Raw genomic sequence first — 17510 nt, forward strand, 5'->3', positions numbered from 1 at the left:
GACCTGATACTATTCATGCGTTGACTGAACTGGTGCAACCCTAGAGAAAGTCAAGGTATTGGGTTGACTGGAGGAGGTCAACGGAGTACAGGACCTGAGAAAAGAGCCCACCTTGAGCGGTCAACAGGGTCAAACAAGTCATTTAGAGATTTACACTCGATAACTGAATTAGACGCGTGCGTTGACTTTCTCCTCGGGCTGAAGTGGCCCCAACCTTTTCAAAGTCAAAGTCTTGGGTTGACTGTAGGAGGTCAACAGAGTACAGGACCTAAGAAAAGAGCCCACCTTGAGTGGTCAACAGGGTCAAACAAGTCAATTAGAGATTTACACTCGATAACTGAATTAGACGCGTGCGTTGACTTTCTCCTCGGGCTGAAGTGGCTCCACCCTTTTGAAAGTCAAAGTATTGGGTTGACTGGAGGAGGTCAACGGAATAATGGGTCTGAGAAAAGAGCTCACCTTGAGCGGTCAATAGGGTCAAACAAGTCATTTAGAGATTTATACCATACAACTGAAATAATATTTATGTGTTGACGTTCTCCTCGGGCTGAAGTGGCCCTATCCTTTTCAAAGTCAAAGTCTTGGGTTGACTAGAAGAGGTCAACTGAGTAATGGGTTTGAGAAAAGAGCTCAGTTTGCGCGGTCAACAGGGGCAAAAACGTCATTTAGAGATTCCTACACTTGGAAGATGACGAGAAATGACGTGTTCATGGGATCGCTGCCGATGGCCGCCGGATCAAGATCCGACGGCGTAGATTCCTGCCGCCAGAAACGCCGCCGACCCAGATGGGTTCTCTGGGTTTTCAATTTTCGCCCCCCCCCCAACGAAAAAAAACAAAAAAAGATGCAATTTTTGGGGGCGAATCGAATCGAGGAATCCATGCAAAATTGTGGGTTCCGTGTAAAAATGAATTATCGCTTCTGGGTTTTCATTGTGTGGCCTCCACACCCATTTCTATCGCCTCCTCTTCCTCTTCTTCTCCTCACACCCACCCACTCTCTCTCTCTCTACCCTCCTCTCTCTCTATCTAGGCCCTTCTCTCTCTAGGCCCTTGTATGTTCATCCACTTCTCTCTTGATTTATCCATCTTTTTGACTTGAGATCGGAGAATTATCGCTTGATGGGTCGGCAGAGAAGGGGGGGAGCTCCGCATCGCCAGCGCAATTTCTGGGTTTTTACTTGATATGCAGTCCGGGGATGGCTTCTGCGCAGTCTGTGTCGGGTATTTTCTGCTGAATTTTCTCTTTTTTTATCGAATTTTGGCTGGGATTTGATGGGTTTGAAGTGGGGATTGAGAGCTGAGAGGTGGGGATTTGATGGATTTTTTTTGTTTTTGCAGTTTCTGTGGAGCGTTTGAAGGTGGGGGGGCTGCCTGGCAGAGGAAGATACGAATGCAGGGTTTGTTCTTGCGCTTGGAAGGCTCCGAGAACGCTGACGGGGCTGCTCGCGAGCACGACGCAGCCTCAGTTCTCCTCTCGTGGAGTTCATGTGAGTTGATTTTCAATCGTTTAAGGTTTTCTTAGTTTGATTTCTGTGGGTGTGTTCTTCCGCGGACCGAAATTCTGGAATTATGGATGTGTTTAGTTTTTTTTATCTCTAATACTTTCGTCGGTGAATCTGAAGAACCGATGAACCCGCCAAAAAACGCAGATTTTTAGTGTTCAAATTAGAATTAGAAATGAATTCTAGAGTTGTAATTAGAGTGATTAGCGTTTGCTTGGTCATCCTTGAGTGTTTTTTTTGCCAATCAAAATGGTCTCTTGTGAATCTTGGTTCTCGTGGAATTCATGTGAGTTATGCTTGCATTTAATTTTTTACTCTCTTTGCTTTCTCCGGAGGATCGTCCGTCGGAAAAGCCAAAGAACACAAGAGTTATTTTAATGAGTGAATTCTCGAGTTATCTCTCCAAAATTATAAATTTTGGTTCGGTTTACGTTCGCTTGCTTGAGTTATATCCACATGCTCGCGTATCAACATTTTTTTTAAATCCCTGTAGCGTTCACTTACTTTTAAAAAAAAATTCTTCTTGAAATCAAGGCATTTTGGGGATATGACGGCCAAGAGTTTGGAGGAGGCGCCTCATTTTCTCCAGTTCCTGACAGAGAGTGGAGAATAAGATGTTCATCATCATTTTCTGAGAGTTCTGAGTTCTCTTGTGAGACTTTGTGGACGGTGAGATTGTTAATCCTGGCGAATTTTGCTATTTACTTTTCTTTTTCTTGAAAAAACTTCAAAGATCGATGTGAGCATTACAATTGATAATAATTTCTTTTATCTCAAATGATTTCCCCCCTTTTTATGTCAATTCTAGAACTTGGAACCTATCATTTCCTACCTTCCTCCGGAGGAGATAAACTTTGTCAGGAGGGCCCTCGAGGTATGCCTTCAATCAACTTCTCACATCTGTAGGGGATTTATTTCTAGGCGTATAAGTTAAAAATTATACTGTCGTATAGTCATTTTATTCCATCGAAAGTATATTGTAGTTGCCTGGAGCACAGTCTGAGATACTCCTGTGGCTATAAAATGTGAATGTGGTTATTGGTCAGTACAGGTTGCATATGAAGCTCACAGTGGACAGAAGAGACGAAGCGGTGAACCTTTCATCATTCACCCTGTCGAAGTGGCTTGCATTCTTGGAGAATTGGTTTGTATTAAATCATTGTCCTCTTCTTTAAAAAAAAATTAAAATCATAATTCTTTGGTAATCTGTTTGAAATGAGGGAGGGAGAGATTTTAGTGACAGAGAAAGGGAGAGGGAAAAAGGTATTTGGAGAGATTTTAGTGGCAAAGAGGGTAAGAGCGATTTTTTGGGGAGATTTTATGGAGAGAAAAGGAGAAAGAGAGTTTTGGAGAGATTTTAGCGAGATTTTATGGAGAAAAAGCAAGGAGAGACTGAGACTTAGAGAGAGAGGTAGATATATGCTGTAAAGAGAGAGAGAGATCTTATTGAGAAAAGAGAGACGGAGTGAAATTTTAAAAGATGTTAGAGAAAGATATTTATAGAGAAAAAAGGGAGGGAGAGAGATTTCCGAGATAGAAAGGGATTTTAAAAACAGAGAGAATTCCTTGAATAATGGAAATAATGTCCTTGTTCATTTTTGTGTTTAATCGGTACTGGTTTCTTAATACCAGGAGTTGGATTGGGAGTCAATTGCTGCCGGTCTGTTACATGACACTGTTGAAGATACACACGTCGTTACATTTGATAGAATTGAAAAGGAGTTTGGCGTCACTGTCAGGCGCATTGTAGAGGGAGAAACCAAGGTGCATTACGGATTTCAGTCTTCAAATATTTGTATATTAATTTTACAATGAGTCTGATCACAAGGTTTAATCATTTGAATCAGGTTTCCAAGCTTGGAAAGCTGCAATGCAAGGACTCCAATAGCACAGTACAGGACGTGAAAGCTGATGATCTTCGACAAATGTTACTTGCAATGACAGAAGAGGTTCACCCCTGTGCTTGTCTGCTGCATTTCTGCTTCACGAAGGTTTTGCTATTCCCGAAGACAATGAATCAATCATCGTCCTTGTCATTTGTACAAAGGCATGGATGACATTGAAGATCTGTCATCGTAGTCATCACCAGGGAGGCGGATGAAAGAGGAAGTCAATGATGATGATGATGATAAGATGACTCACCATCATCTTCATCACTTGGCAGCCACAGGATGATGACGAGTTTGTCCTCTTCATCATCACTTATTCTATGTTAGGATGATAACGGTAATTATAATGTCATTAACCATATCATAGCCTAAGATGATGATGATGATGACAATGATGCTTGTGGTGGATGATGATGATAATGGCGAATCTGTCCTTGGTCATCATCCTCCAACCATAGCCTTAAAGCATGTTGAACTTCTACTCAATGCTCCTTTTTTTGTAGGTTCGTGTGATAATTGTTAAACTAGCTGACAGGCTCCATAATATGCGGACTCTGTCACACATGCCCCAACATAAGCAGGTGCACCCATTCTTCTGACTGTACAATCCTCTCTTGTTAGAACTGTCTAATGACCTTTTTAACCATGTTGTTTATGCAGTCTGCGATTGCGTTAGAAACACTACAGGTTTTTGCTCCTTTGGCAAAGTTGCTCGGCATGTACCAGATAAAGGTATGTTCGTTGCTAGATCATTCAATCTAGTAATTGGACTTTATGCTTTTATAGTTTTAAATGAGTTTTGGGTTTGAGGGTCTTACCATTTTTGTATTTTAAGGTTCTAGATTTTTCTGGTTAAGGTTTTGGGGTAAGTTTAGGACTTAGGTTTTCAGACTTCTAATATGTTAAAGTTTTACTTATGGTTTTATCACGTCTCAGCGACTATGGTGTAATTGCTGGGAACATTATTTAAGCATTTTTATGGTTTCTCTGTTATATTTGTTTTTTGACAGGCAGAGCTTGAAAACCTATCATTTATGTATACCAATCCCCATGATTTTGCCAAACTCAAGAAAAGAGTGGAGCAGCTGTACAAAGAACACGAAAAAGACCTCGAGGAGGTACTTGCCTTCTCTTTCATTTTTGCAAAATTGATAAAGTGTTAAAAATGACTCTTTTTTGAAAAAAAAATCTTCGTGTATAATTTTCTTAGAATTTTATCCTTTTTCCTCCATAGGCGAAGAGAGTTCTGATGAAAAAGGTTAAAGAAGACCAGCTTTTGGATCTCATGACGGTGACTGCAGAGATACGGTCTGTATGTAGAGAACCGTACAGGTAAAACCTCACAATTTTAGAAACATTCTCAATTTTGATCCATTTTGTGAAAGGCGTCAAGGCAACGTTTTCCTATTTTTCAAATATATTACTGGTTGATGCCCAGGAATACTTCTCGAGCTGTTCATGATCTTACTGTTTTGTTTTCTGCTTTCAGCGTATACCGGGCAATGCTAAAATGCAAAGGATCAATACATGAGATCAACCATATTGCTCAGGTCAGTCCCGCTTTATGTTTCTTTGCTAACTTGCGGACAAGAGAGAGTGAGAGAGAAATCTTTTAATGAGAGCGATGCAAATTACAGCACAGGTTTCCTACTCTTTTATAGGAATAGGAAAATTACATGAAAGTCCCTACCTGCAACACTTGTCAAGCCCTATTCCGTTTGCATTGATGATGACATTGTACTTTGCAGCTACGGATTGTCATAAGGCCTAAAACACGAGCTGGAGTCGGACCGTTGTGTAAAGCTGAGCAGGTGAAGTTATAATTTCCATATTAAGCGGCAATGCAGATTTCAGTCAGGAATTTTCTTACACCCTCTACTTGGATGGACAGATATGCTACCACGTTCTTGGTCTGATTCATGGAATTTGGAGCCCCGTTCCAAGATCTGTGAGTCACCAATCTCTGATTTTATACCCCGATGAAAAGATAATTTCTTTTTTCCATAGGTGAAGCTCTCTCTTTCTCTCTATCATTGTTACAGATAAAGGACTACATTGCCACACCAAAACCCAATGGTTACCAGAGTCTCCACACAACTGTAATTCCATTTCTGTACGAAAGTATGTTCAGGCTTGAAGTGCAGGTAGACATCTTTTTTATCCATTTATTTTAGTTTCGCGCCAATTGAAACTTTGATAATTCCTTGTATTCTCTTTTGAATGTCGAAGGATTTTATATGGATTTTTTTTGGAGGGGAGATTTCAAAGCAAAGAAAAAGAGTTTTAATAATTACTGCTTACCTCTGTTCAATTCTCTTTCCCTCTGGAAGATTCCAATGAAACAAATAAACGATACTAACGATATGATTTAAAGAAAAAAAGACAAGTAAAACAAAAGGAACATGTTTCTTTCTTTTTTGTTTTGATACTCGAGTTAAACTCATATCTATCTCAAAAGATGAGTTAATTTCATTTTCTTGTTAGATTCGAACGGAAGAGATGGATATGATTGCCCAAAGAGGTATTGCCGCGCATTATTCGGGTAAAGGAATTACGGGCCCTGAGGTTACTGGCAGGAACCCAAGAGGAAAAACAGTTTGTCTCAAGGATTCAGATATTATTTTAAGGGTAAATCTCTCTCTCTCCCTCTTTTGTCCCCTATTTTATGGAAGTAGTTTTTGATATTTATTTTAGCTTAAACTTTCTTCTCTGAAAGTAGTTTTTCTTGTCTTGCCGGAGAAGTTGTGGACTAAATTTTAACTTACTTTCCTAGGTTGGTTGGCTTAATGCCATAAGAGAGTGGCAGGAAGAGTTCGTGGGCAATATGAGTTCAAGGGAGTTCGTGGATACTGTCATGAGGGATTTGCTGGGGACCCGAGTCTTCGTGTTTACACCGAAAGGAGAGGTAGTGTAAATAACGTATTCTTATAATGAGCTCTCATCCTTCATCCTACTCTTAAAGCTAATGGCTTTTTATTATTGTAAGGGGTTTTCATAAAGAGTGGATTTTTATTGATGTCTTTTTCTCATATGTGCAGATAAAAAATCTGCCAAAGGGGGCGACAGTCATTGACTTTGCTTATTTAATACATACTGAGATTGGCAACAAGATGGTGGCTGCAAAGGTGAGCAATACCTCGATCTTTTCTGCATCATAATTGTATTATGAATAAACAAAAACATTGCGATTTATTGTGAAAGAACAAAAGCTTTGTGACAAGTCTAGTTTTTAGCTTTAAAAAAATATATTATTTTTGCTAAACATATGACTGATTCTCTGTGGTAGGTCAACGGGAATCTGGTCTCTCCCATGCACGTTCTTGCCAATGCCGAAGTTGTGGAAATAATCACCTATGATGTGGGTCTTTTTTTCATTTTATCAAAATTTTTAGATGATTTCTAATCCCTATATCGATTTCCTTTTAGGCGCTGTCAAGTAGATCTGCCTTCCAAAGACATCGTCAGTGGTTGAGACATGCAAAAACAAGAAGTGCCCGCCACAAGATAATGAAGGTGATCACACTTCTTCTTCTTCGAAAAGAAAAAAAAACTCTGTAAATCTCTTCCTCTAAATAAAAAAACTGTTATTTATTTTTTTTCACTCTCAGTTCTTGAAGGAGCAAGCCTCTAAGTCTGCGGCAGAGATAACGGCGGAGGCTGTCAAGAGCTTTGTATCAGACATTGTAGACGAAGACAGCAACAGCGGCAGTGACGATGATGCCGACTTGTTTCACGACGTGTATGATGAAAGTGAAGAGAAGTTCATGTGGAAGAAGCTGGCAGTGATGAGGAGAGAGAGTGATGAAGAAGGCTACCAGATCGCTGCCGATAATGAGAGAAGCATGGACATCGTGCCGAGGATCAACGGGAAGCAAAGTAAAGCCGTTCGATCAGTGAGCCTTAAGATTAATGGGAGGAGCAGCATACCTGGGGTTATTCATACGAGCATGGGCGTGTACAAGGAGGTACTCCCTGGGTTGGAGAACTGGAAATTGAGCAAGGTGGCCACGTGGCACAACTTGGCAGCGCATTCGGTCCAGTGGCTTTGTGTGGTCTGTATTGACCGGAGAGGTTGGTCTTATAGCAAATTTATATTGGACTTGACCTTCATCTTTTTTTTCTTTTTTTTTTGTTGGGGGGGGGGGGTGGGTTGGACCGAACTAAATTGTGCCAAATTCATTTTTTTTTTTTCTTCTCTCGAGTCAGCCTTCTTTGCTCATCCATTCCATCGCATGAAACCTCCTTGGATTTCATTCTATTTTTCTATAAATAGAATATGTTAATGATCTTTCTCACCCTTGTCACAGGGATTATGGCTGAGGTTGCTCCGAATATGTTAATGATTTTTGGGTGGGGGGAGGGGGGGGGAGTTGGACCGAACTAAATTGCGCCAAATTCATTAAAATTTTTTTCTTCTCTCGAATCAGCCTTCTTTGGTCATCCATCCCATCACTTTTCCCTCATTTTTTTTCTTTTTTGTGCATACATCCCATCGCATGAAACCTCCTTGGATTTCATTCTATTTTTCTATAAATAGAATATGTTAATGATCTTTCTTTCCCTTGTTACAGGGATGATGGCTGAGGTTGCTTCTGCTCTGACGGCTGCTGGCATGACCATCTGTTCTTGTGTGGTGAGTACTGCTGACTGTGGACTCATCACCAATTCAGAATCACATGCGCGTGCGACAAATTTCGTTTGGCATTATTTTATTGAAGTTGATTAAATATTTTTAATCAAGAAAATGATAGGTCCATTATTAGGAAAAAAGGATTCTAAAGACTGCCACATATTTGAATTTAAAAAAAAGTTATTAGGAACAGTTTTTTTACATTTTTTTGTTTAAAATGTTATGTTTATTTGGGCCATCACCAGAATGAGGATTTAAAAGAATGCCATATATCTGAAGAATATTTACAAAATGAACATTAGAAACAAGGTTTCCCAGTTTATTCATGAACAGAATTCCATTAACAAATCCGCTATCGATGGACAGGCTGAGATCGACCGGAGACGAGGCATGGGCGTCATTTTGTGTCACATTGAGGGAACTTATGAAGATCTGGTGATCATTGCCACCCACCTCGCCATCCTTGAAAATAAGATCTTCGTTCTAATTTTTTCTGGCGATTTCTTTAATCAATCTCAGGCAGATGCTTGCACCGGCGTCGACTTCGTCCTCGGCGTTCTTGGGTGGTCGGCAGGCTGCAGCTGGGCCAGCCCATCGGAAAATAGGCAATTCTTTGAGTGCTAGCAAAGCTCAGCCAGCCACTGTTTCTCGGCCCAGTCAGAGTTTCCCTCTCTAAAAGCAGCATTTTTAGAGAGAGAACCGGCGAGGGGGTTCCTCAAGGAAATCTCTTCTTTGTCATGGGTTGGGCAGTCCATCATATGTCAGAGCAAGGGAGATGTTCTGTTAATCTTAAATCCAAATGTACCCCTATTTTTTGACCGCTGTACAGACATAGTTTCTTCCAACCCCCCCCCCCATACCCATTTATCTCTCATATATCTCATACTTTGGTCCATTTATATTCTTCCTGGACCTGTGAATCTAGTGTGATACGGGTCTCTGAAATAAAGGGACATAGTGCCATAATAATTGAAATGTTTCTTCTCTGGTCTCTTCTCATTCTATCATCAACCCCAAATTGGGGTTTTTTTTGTCATTTTATACCACTAGGGGCATTTTGGTCTTCCATTTTTGAGTAATTTTTTTTTTTTAATTGGCAAAAAACATATTGCCGGGTATGGCCAACCCCAGGGTTGTGCCCGCAGACCGATCCATCCGTGCCCTGGACGCCACTCAGGGTATTTTTATTTATAAAGTGAAGTGTTTGTCAATATTTATAGGTGTGTAGCAAGTATAAATATCCCAATTACACTCGGATCCCACTCACCCACACCCATATTTGAGGAAAAGAAAAGATACATAAGTGATACCTCACAAGCGCTCGGGGAAGTGTGCTCGTCGTCGTCCCACTGGAGCCGCCCCGCGATGACGATGTAGTGCGGGAGGTGTCCTCTCCTTCGTCAAGTGGGATCGAGGAAGTTCGTGGTGAAGGTTCTAGTCGAGGCGGGCGCTGTCCACGCCTCTAGCTCCAACATTCCACGCAATCCTCCAATCTTTCAAAGTCTGCTACTAGCCTTCTTCTTTGGAGGGCTGCCAAGAAGAATGAACTGAAGTTTGAGTTGTGACTAACCAGATCTCCAGCCAATAAATAACCTCTCCTTTTGCACGTCCTCAGCGTACTTCGTAACCAGATCTCCAGCCAACTCACAGGATTGTCTTATACTCGTCTCCCACGGTTTTTTGTGGTCAATATAAAGAGGGAAGCAAGACTGTGTGTCACATAAATGGAAACATTTTGATACTTCAACACGATGTATGAGTTTTATGGGACTTAAAATTGTAGGACCCAATAATACACCATTTTTTAAAAAACATAATTGCATAGTTTAATATTCTCAGTCTTGTCTATATTAGCTTTTATCATTTTTACAACTACCTTTTAGAATCTTGATTTCTCCTCAGATATTGTTTTTGTCATTTCTGGAAGATATTGTGGACATATTTTAAAAAAAAACATAATTACATAGTTTAATATTCTCAGTCTTGTCTATTTTGGCTTTAATCATTTTTACTTTACTACCTTTTAGAATCTAAATTTCTCCTCAATATGGTTTTGTCATTTCTGGAAGATATTGTGGACATACTTCTGGTATAATATGTTTCCTGTCTCTTCTGGAAGATATTTTCTTTTGTCATACATTTGTAGACCCAAAATTCAGATTATTCCAGTCTAACAAGTCTTTGGAAAGCCAAGTTTCACACAATACTCTTCTGTTGTGAGATGCATATCCTATTTTTAATTATATATATATATCCCCCTCAAGGACTGAAGTGTATACAACCATGTCATTCTGATCCCTCTCCAGCCGTGAGGTCATAAGTTCTCTCTTGCGTGATCTATACATTATTCGGGTCGAGAGGATGATAGCCTTGCCTCATGCCATTGGGGTATTGCATAAGTCTCGCATCAGTAACTATAATGGTGAGTTAAAAAATTAATATAGTTGACATCACTTCACCATCCAGGTCATCAACAACATGAAGATGTTCTCTCTATCTCTCTCTACCATCCAATTTTTTTAATCAAGCCCCACTTGATGGGCTGAATATTATATGATTCATGGGCAATGGAAATGACCCTCAAATCAGAAGACACTGCATTGATTAATTTAGAATTGTCATCAGCTGAAATCATTTCATCAGCCATCTCTCTCATCATTTTTTTTGCCAAACAATACCTTGTGGGCTGAATGAAGTCTATGTAACTCATCAGCAAATGATGTGAGACTATGGTTGACATCATTTAAACATTTGGTCTTCATAACCAGGAAATAGTCAATCTCTCTGTCTGTCTATCTCTCCCTCTGTTCTCATCATATTTTTTAATTAAACACTAACTTGATGAGATGAAGCCTACATAACTGCATATCTTGGTAGCAAATTGAAGTGAGCCTCACATCAGCAGATCATTGCACCAGTCAGCTCTTCTCAACAAGAGTATATATCTCTTTGTATCTCTTCAATCTCTTAAACAGTGAGAAAGAACCTACAATAAGGTTTGTTTAGCCGTTCTCTCTCTCTCTCTCTCTCTCTCTCTCTCTCTCTCTCTCTCTCTCTCTCTCTCTCTCTCTCTCTCTCTCTATCTGAAACAGATAAAACAGAGTTTGTAGAGCTGCTCAATTCTCTCTCCTCCCTTTTAAAACAGTGAGAAAGAACAATAAGCAGGGGATTTTTAGCTGTTCTCGCTCTGTCTTCTTCACTCGTTTTCAAGAAAATGAAAAATAACCAACAAAAACGGTTTGATTATATTTAACTCTCGCTCTCTCTTTCTCTCTCCCCCCCCCCCCCTTCCCTCCGTCTCTCTCTCTCCCTCTCCCTCCCTCCTCTCTCTCCCCCCCTCTCTCTCTCTCTCTCTCTCACTATCTTTCTATATATCCATCTATCTATCTATCTATATTTCCATCTATCTATCTATCTCTTCCGTCTCTTTTAAAAACAGAGTGAAAGAAATATCAACAAATAAGGTTTAGCCGCTCTCACTTCCTCTCTCTGTCATTCTCCCTCTCTATTAAACAGAGAATGAACCAGCCGGGGTTAGTTTATCTGGTTTATTTCTCTCCTTAATATTTTTAAAACAGCGAAAAATCACCAGCAACAGGGCAGGAACAAGAGCTCCCCTTGTTTCCTCTCTTTGAAAACAGCCAGAAATAACCAGCAACTGGGTTGGTTTATCTGCTTTCTCTCTCTTCTTAAAAAGCAAGAAAGAGCCAGTAGTAGAATGGAATCATCTTATTTATCTCTCTCTCTCTCTCTAGAACTCTTAAATCAGATGGTCAAACATACCTCTCCCTTTAACACCTTCCCACGTCAAATTGGACATCAACTAAACCAGTTATCCCTGCAGTTATCCTCTGCCCCACCCTCGCGGGACCCACGCCCTGCGGAGTCCCTGTTCCCAGATGACACGTTAGCCAAGAGCACGTTAAAAATATGGGGGAAGGCGAAAGCTGATAGGATCCTCAATATAGTGCAGGGACACGGACGGGACGATTTTTTTGCCCCGGGACGAAAAACTCGTCCCGTCGAGGAGGATACGGACGAATTTTGGGACAAAAATTCGTCCCGGGGACCACCGGACGGAACGGTTTTCGTCCCGTGGGACAAAAAAACCGTCCATCCAGAGGTCTCGGACGATGGACAGACGAAACTGGACGGAAAACTGCCAGATTCACATCCAACGGTTGAGATGTTGCCACGTGGCCTTGCAATGATAATTTGCATCAAAGTCCATGTATTTTTACATGCGTGCAAATGGACGCCACTCAGAAATAATTGTAGATATGTCCATTTGCATTCTATCTCCTCAGTAATTCCCTAAAAAACTTGAAAAAATCCATATTAATATATTAAAAATATAAAATGGGTAATTTTCGTCCGGGACAAATTTTGGGACGAAAATTCCTCCCGGGAAGACTGGATGGGACCAAAAACTGTCCTGAGATTATTGGACGGGACAGTTTTTTTGTCGGTGGACCCAAAACCGTCCCGTCTTTTGTCACTGAGCTAACATCGGACGTAGGACGGGACGAAATTTGTCTCGTCCCGTCCTTCTTCCACGTCCGGGACGATCCAGAACTATAATCCTCAACCTATTTAGGGGTAGTTTCGTCATTTAGCCCACAGGGGCATTTCAGTCATTTGGTGATTATGTATTTCCTTTAAATAGGGATGCCCTCCCTTTAGAGGGCAGCCAAGAAGAAAGAAGAAGTGTTCTTGTCCCCCCTCCCTCGTCTAGGTCTGGTTTCTCTCTCTCCTTCTACGATCCCCGTCCTTCGTGATCGTCTCTACTTCACCACCTCTTCAGGTGGCTCGTCCTCGGCCGATCCCTACCCCCTCGTCCTCGGCCGTTTCACCTCTCTACCCCGGTAACTTCTACCTCGTCTCGCCCGTCTACTCCCCTCCGATATGAGACCAGAGTCGGGATCGTATCAAAAGCGCGTACCAGTTAGAATGACGTCACCCTCGAAGAGCGTCATTATGGAACTAATGTGGCTGACCAGGAATGGAATCTTGAAGATCATGTCCTTGGTGGATCCCCGCTGTCTGTCCTCCCCGTCCACCTGGACATAATTGCGTGACTTGGCATGACACGTGGATGGAAATTGATGAAGGGAAAGGCCACGTGTCGCTTACCTTGAGCCACAGCTCCAGGTCATCAGGGTCTGGCACAAGCGACTTCGGAAGCTGCGTTAGAATTATTTAATTTACTCGGATGTAAACATAGTTAGTGGAGCCTAACTTGATTAATGAAGATAGTGATGGATGGTTTTGGGGTTCTTACAACGGGGCTGATGGGGGTGAAGGTGTCCTGGCCTTTGGCAATCGTCCATGGGAGCCCTGCAGCCTAAGTTAACCCAGAAAAATAATAATTGATATCAATAAATTATTCAAAGCAAAAGACCAGATTTTTCTTAATGATCAAACCACCGTTCTCTCCATATATTTATCTCCATCTCCACTTCTATACTTACCATTATCTCAATCTCTATCTCCTCTATATTTCTAAATCTATCTCTAACTCTAACTCTATTTATAACTCTCTTTCTATCTTTATCTCAATATCTAGCTATACGTTTACATCCATCCCAATTTCCATCACTAATATTTACACTACCTCCATTTCCATCTCGATGCCTCTATCTATTTCTATCCAGGTGGTAAGAACTGCAAAGCTTGATTTTAAAATCACAAAGCTTGGCTCCGCTACATCAGCCCTTGAATCCACAAGAGAAGTGCTCGAATCCACGAGCACAAGAGAACTCTCTCACAAGGACTCAAAGAAAAGAATTCTCTCAAAAGAAAGAAATGTTCTCTAACTGAGCACGTTGCATTTCTTTGTGTAGCCTAAAAGGGAGAAGACATTCAAAATCAGAAGTATGGGCCTAAATAGGGATGCCCCCTCCTGACAACACACTACTCTAAGCAAAATATTTCTGATAAAATGTAGCGCAAGATACTTAGGCTGGCCTAGAATTTATGATACAAAATTTATCAGGGCCAAGAGGGCCATCAGCAGTATGGCCCAGATAATTTTGTATCATAGATTCCAGGCGAGCATAAGTATCTTGCACTACATTCAATCATAAATCTTTTATCTAGAGTATCTTTTATTTAGAGCCTAACTATCCCTTCTAGTTTGGTGGCAATGATGCCAATGATGAATTGTCATTGCCCTCATCCTCGTCATCCGTTGATGATAAAAAGTCATTGTCATCGTCATTTTCCCACGCCCAAACATGGATGATGATAGCAAAGACAAAATTTTGGGGATGACAATACTAAAATAGTTATTGCCCGCCTATATTATCTCCTTCTTTGTCTCCATCTATTACACTAAATTTCTCTATTCTAGATATCTATCTCTGATGGTCAATAGAAATGGATTGCCACAGGGGTCCATAGATCATTATGATACCTCTCTCTATGGATCTTTTCGAGTGACGAATGAACACCTCTTCATGATTCTTAGGTCAAGAGATATATTTTTTCTGAAGAAAACTTGGGTCAAAAGATGTGCTAAGATCCTTGATCCTCAAGAAAAAATTTGGACATTAAGTGGATAGAGTTAAATGAAAGATGGATGAAAGTGCAGATATGCTCCCGAGAGATGCTAACTGTTACTTATAGACTCTAATCACCTCAAACTGATTTATTACCACTTAGAGTGTCTCAAGGATATGATCAGTGGGACCGAACAGTGGCAAACCTTTGCAGTTGCTTGGATTTCCCTCGCAGTCATGTCAAGAGCAAGAGCATAACCTGCACCATAGATGAGATTCATGATGAACATTGATATTCCTTTTTTTATGTACTGGATGTAAAAACCAGGACTAGGATATTTCTCTATTCTCTAATTTGGAGAAGTAATAAAAAAATGGTGCATCATCAGAAACCAGATAAATATGAGATCATACAACCTTAATAGTATTTCAATAAAACTCCCACATTGGAATGAGAGTATGGATGAACAAAATCGAATCGCTGCATCCACACAGAATGATACAACATTTATGTCAACACGACAAAGCATATGGAAGAAGTGACTTGGCTAAATATGATACGTACCGAATGGGAAACTGCAAAGACAGATTACCTTACACGAAATCCTACACAGGAACTTTAAAAATAACACATGCGATTGTTAAGATACTCCTTTCATCGTATTGATGCTTTTTTTCTAATAAACGTTCATCTTTCTAATTGCCAATGAGGACAATGAAGGGAATATAAAATGGTAGAACTTAATCTAATGCTCAAAATCGAGTAAAGTACAAGTTAACCTACGCAAATTCATTTTCCTAGGACCATGATTTTCCAGTTATAAGAAAGAGTCCGTGGCTTCCTGCAACAAAAGACATTAATGATGCATAAGGAAAATCATTTCATTTCTTATAAAACATATGAAATACAAAGAAACGATAATCCCGTGCATCCTAGAAATCAAACATTGAATATGTAACAGGGAAAAAATTTTCGATGAAAACATTGGATTGCTCGTTATCTGTCGAAGTTAAAAGTCATCACTACGACGAAAAATCCAGCGCGATTCTTCTTTCTCTAGACGAGGATCAGTGAATCTCGAAAAACTGAATTGCTATACCAGAGACATAGTCCATAGAGCTGCGTTCAACAACATCCCTAGCCTTCTGCCCAATGACCACCGCCAATTCCACTTCGTGATCCAGAGACTCCAGAGAGTTCGGAACCTCGATCACGCCACCGTTCTGCAGGTACGAAGACGTCGGCTTCATGAACAGCACAGGCTCCTGGTGCAAAGGGATCAAATTTTTTTCAAAAAATAGCCAAATTTCCGCCCAAAATCATCCAAACAAGATCTGGAATTCAACTCAAAATCAGAAATCAAAACTTAGAACTACCTTGGGGACCGCATTGCCGAGCTCCTTGGCGTGCGCTGCGTAGTTCCTTCCCACCGCTATGATCTTGGTCCCTACAGCGAGTAGCCTCTGGTGCGATGTTGCCGCCATGATTGATCTTCTGCTTAGTTCCTTATCTCCCCTTTCAAAGTATCCTTGGTTTATATAGTTTCTCCTGGTTGCATTTTTCTATAGATTTTCTCCATATTTAACTTTTAATTACGAATTATTCTGTATAGTCACTTCAAAGTAATTCAAAATGTATGCATATATTTACTGAGGACTTATCACTAAACAAAGTATCCTTGGTCTATATAGTTTCTCCTGGTTGCATTTTTTTTTAGATTTTCTCCATAGTATCTTTTAATTATGAAATATTATTAATAATCACATCAAAGTTATTCTTATTTTATGCATATATTTACTAAGGTCTTGTCAGCAAACAAAGTATTCTTGGTTTATATAGTTTATCCTGGTCGCATTTTTCTATAGATTTTCTCCATATTATCTTTTAATCATGAAATATTCTAAAGAATCACTTCAAAGTGATTCAAATTTATGCATATATTTACTGAGGACTTGTCAGTAATCCAAGTATCCTTGGTTTTCTCCATATTATATTTTAATTATGAAATATTCTTAACAATCACTTCAAAGTGATTCAAATTCTATGCATATACTTACTGAGGACTTGCCAGTAAACAAAGTATCCTTGGTTTATATAGTTTCTCCGGCTTGCATTTTCTATAGATTTTCTCCATATTAAACTTTTAATTACGAATTATTCTGTATAATCACTTCAAATGTATTCAAATTTTTTGCATATATTTACTGAGGACTTGTCAGTAAACAAAGTATCTTTGGTTTTTATAGTTTCTCCGGGTTGCATTTTTCTATAGATTTTCTCCGTATTTAACTTTTAATTACAAAATATAATTTACAATCACTTCAAAGCGATTCAAATTTTATGCATATATTTACTGAGGTCATGTCAGTAAACAAAGTAGCATTGGTTTATATAGTTTCTCCGGCTTGCATTTTTCTATAGATTTTCTCCATATTATCTTTTAATTATGAACTGTTCTTATTAATCACGCCAAAGTAGTTCGAATTTTATGCATATATTTACTGAGGACTTGTCACTAAACCAATAATACTTTATTTACTGAGGACTTTCCAGTAAACAAAGTATCCTTGGTTTATATAGTTTCTCCGGGTTGCATTTTTCTATAGATTTTCTCCATATTAACTTTTAATCATGAAATATGATGTATAATCGCTTCAAATGTATTCAAATTTTATGCATATAATTACTGAGGACTTTCCAATAAACAAAGTATCATTGGTTTATATAGTTTCTCCTGGTTGCATTTTTCTATAGATTTTATAGAGTTATAAGGCTTAGTAAAGAAAACACACAAAACCCTTGATCGTTCAAAGAGATAGCCCAGTATTTAAACTGGGTTTACAGTTATTGGGTCTCACAGACCCAATACGATGGATCCGCCATCATAAGGGCATTGATACAATATCTAGAGTTATAAGGTTTAGTAAAGAAAAAAAACAAGAAGATTAAACGAGGAAAATGGCTATCTGCTGACAGTTTATATAGC

At 39.7% G+C, this 17510-nt stretch overlaps 2 protein-coding genes across 2 annotated transcripts; one reads left to right on the forward strand and one right to left on the reverse strand.

The window, feature by feature from the left end:
- Nucleotides 1-926: 926 nt before the first annotated feature.
- On the forward strand, nucleotides 927-9015 carry RSH1 (RELA/SPOT homolog 1). Its single transcript, XM_078588980.1, has 24 exons — nucleotides 927-1223; nucleotides 1341-1489; nucleotides 2039-2173; nucleotides 2313-2378; nucleotides 2556-2648; nucleotides 3137-3268; nucleotides 3352-3453; nucleotides 3897-3974; nucleotides 4054-4125; nucleotides 4404-4511; nucleotides 4628-4725; nucleotides 4883-4943; nucleotides 5142-5204; nucleotides 5285-5341; nucleotides 5436-5537; nucleotides 5878-6021; nucleotides 6167-6298; nucleotides 6432-6518; nucleotides 6680-6751; nucleotides 6820-6906; nucleotides 7002-7464; nucleotides 7965-8026; nucleotides 8390-8458; nucleotides 8543-9015. The coding sequence occupies exons 1-24, from the start codon at nucleotides 1199-1201 to the stop codon at nucleotides 8645-8647; spliced, it is 2562 nt and encodes an 853-aa protein (XP_078445106.1). The 5' UTR covers nucleotides 927-1198; the 3' UTR covers nucleotides 8648-9015.
- A 2605-nt stretch (nucleotides 9016-11620) lies between these two features.
- LOC144714560 (Fumarylacetoacetate (FAA) hydrolase family) lies at nucleotides 11621-16035 on the reverse strand. Its single transcript, XM_078589322.1, has 7 exons — nucleotides 15901-16035; nucleotides 15624-15789; nucleotides 14730-14782; nucleotides 13305-13367; nucleotides 13157-13207; nucleotides 12966-13083; nucleotides 11621-11912 (listed from the first exon to the last, which is right to left on the reverse strand). Exons 1-7 carry the CDS (start codon nucleotides 16006-16008, stop codon nucleotides 11815-11817), a joined length of 657 nt encoding a protein of 218 aa, XP_078445448.1. The 5' UTR covers nucleotides 16009-16035; the 3' UTR covers nucleotides 11621-11814.
- Nucleotides 16036-17510: the final 1475 nt, after the last annotated feature.

Source organism: Wolffia australiana, chromosome 17 (genome assembly GCF_029677425.1).
Source record: "Wolffia australiana isolate 7733 chromosome 17, ASM2967742v1".
Taxonomy (NCBI): domain Eukaryota; kingdom Viridiplantae; phylum Streptophyta; class Magnoliopsida; order Alismatales; family Araceae; genus Wolffia; species Wolffia australiana.

What these genes read in the sequence shown, in the direction of transcription:
- LOC144714560 (XM_078589322.1), bottom strand. Translation starts at nt 16,008, where the DNA reads ATGGCGGCAACATCGCACCAGAGGCTACTCGCTGTAGGGACCAAGATC. An exon ending in TCGGCAATGCGGTCCCCAAG is followed by an intron (nt 15,790 to 15,900) that starts GTAGTTCTAAGT and finishes CCTTTGCACCAG; the next exon opens with GAGCCTGTGCTGTTCATGAA. An exon ending in CTCTATGGACTATGTCTCTG is followed by an intron (nt 14,783 to 15,623) that starts GTATAGCAATTC and finishes TCTATGGTGCAG; the next exon opens with GTTATGCTCTTGCTCTTGAC.
- RSH1 (XM_078588980.1), top strand. Translation starts at nt 1,199, where the DNA reads ATGGCTTCTGCGCAGTCTGTGTCGG. An exon ending in ACGAAAAAGACCTCGAGGAG is followed by an intron (nt 4,512 to 4,627) that starts GTACTTGCCTTC and finishes TTTCCTCCATAG; the next exon opens with GCGAAGAGAGTTCTGATGAA. An exon ending in CGTTGTGTAAAGCTGAGCAG is followed by an intron (nt 5,205 to 5,284) that starts GTGAAGTTATAA and finishes TTGGATGGACAG; the next exon opens with ATATGCTACCACGTTCTTGG.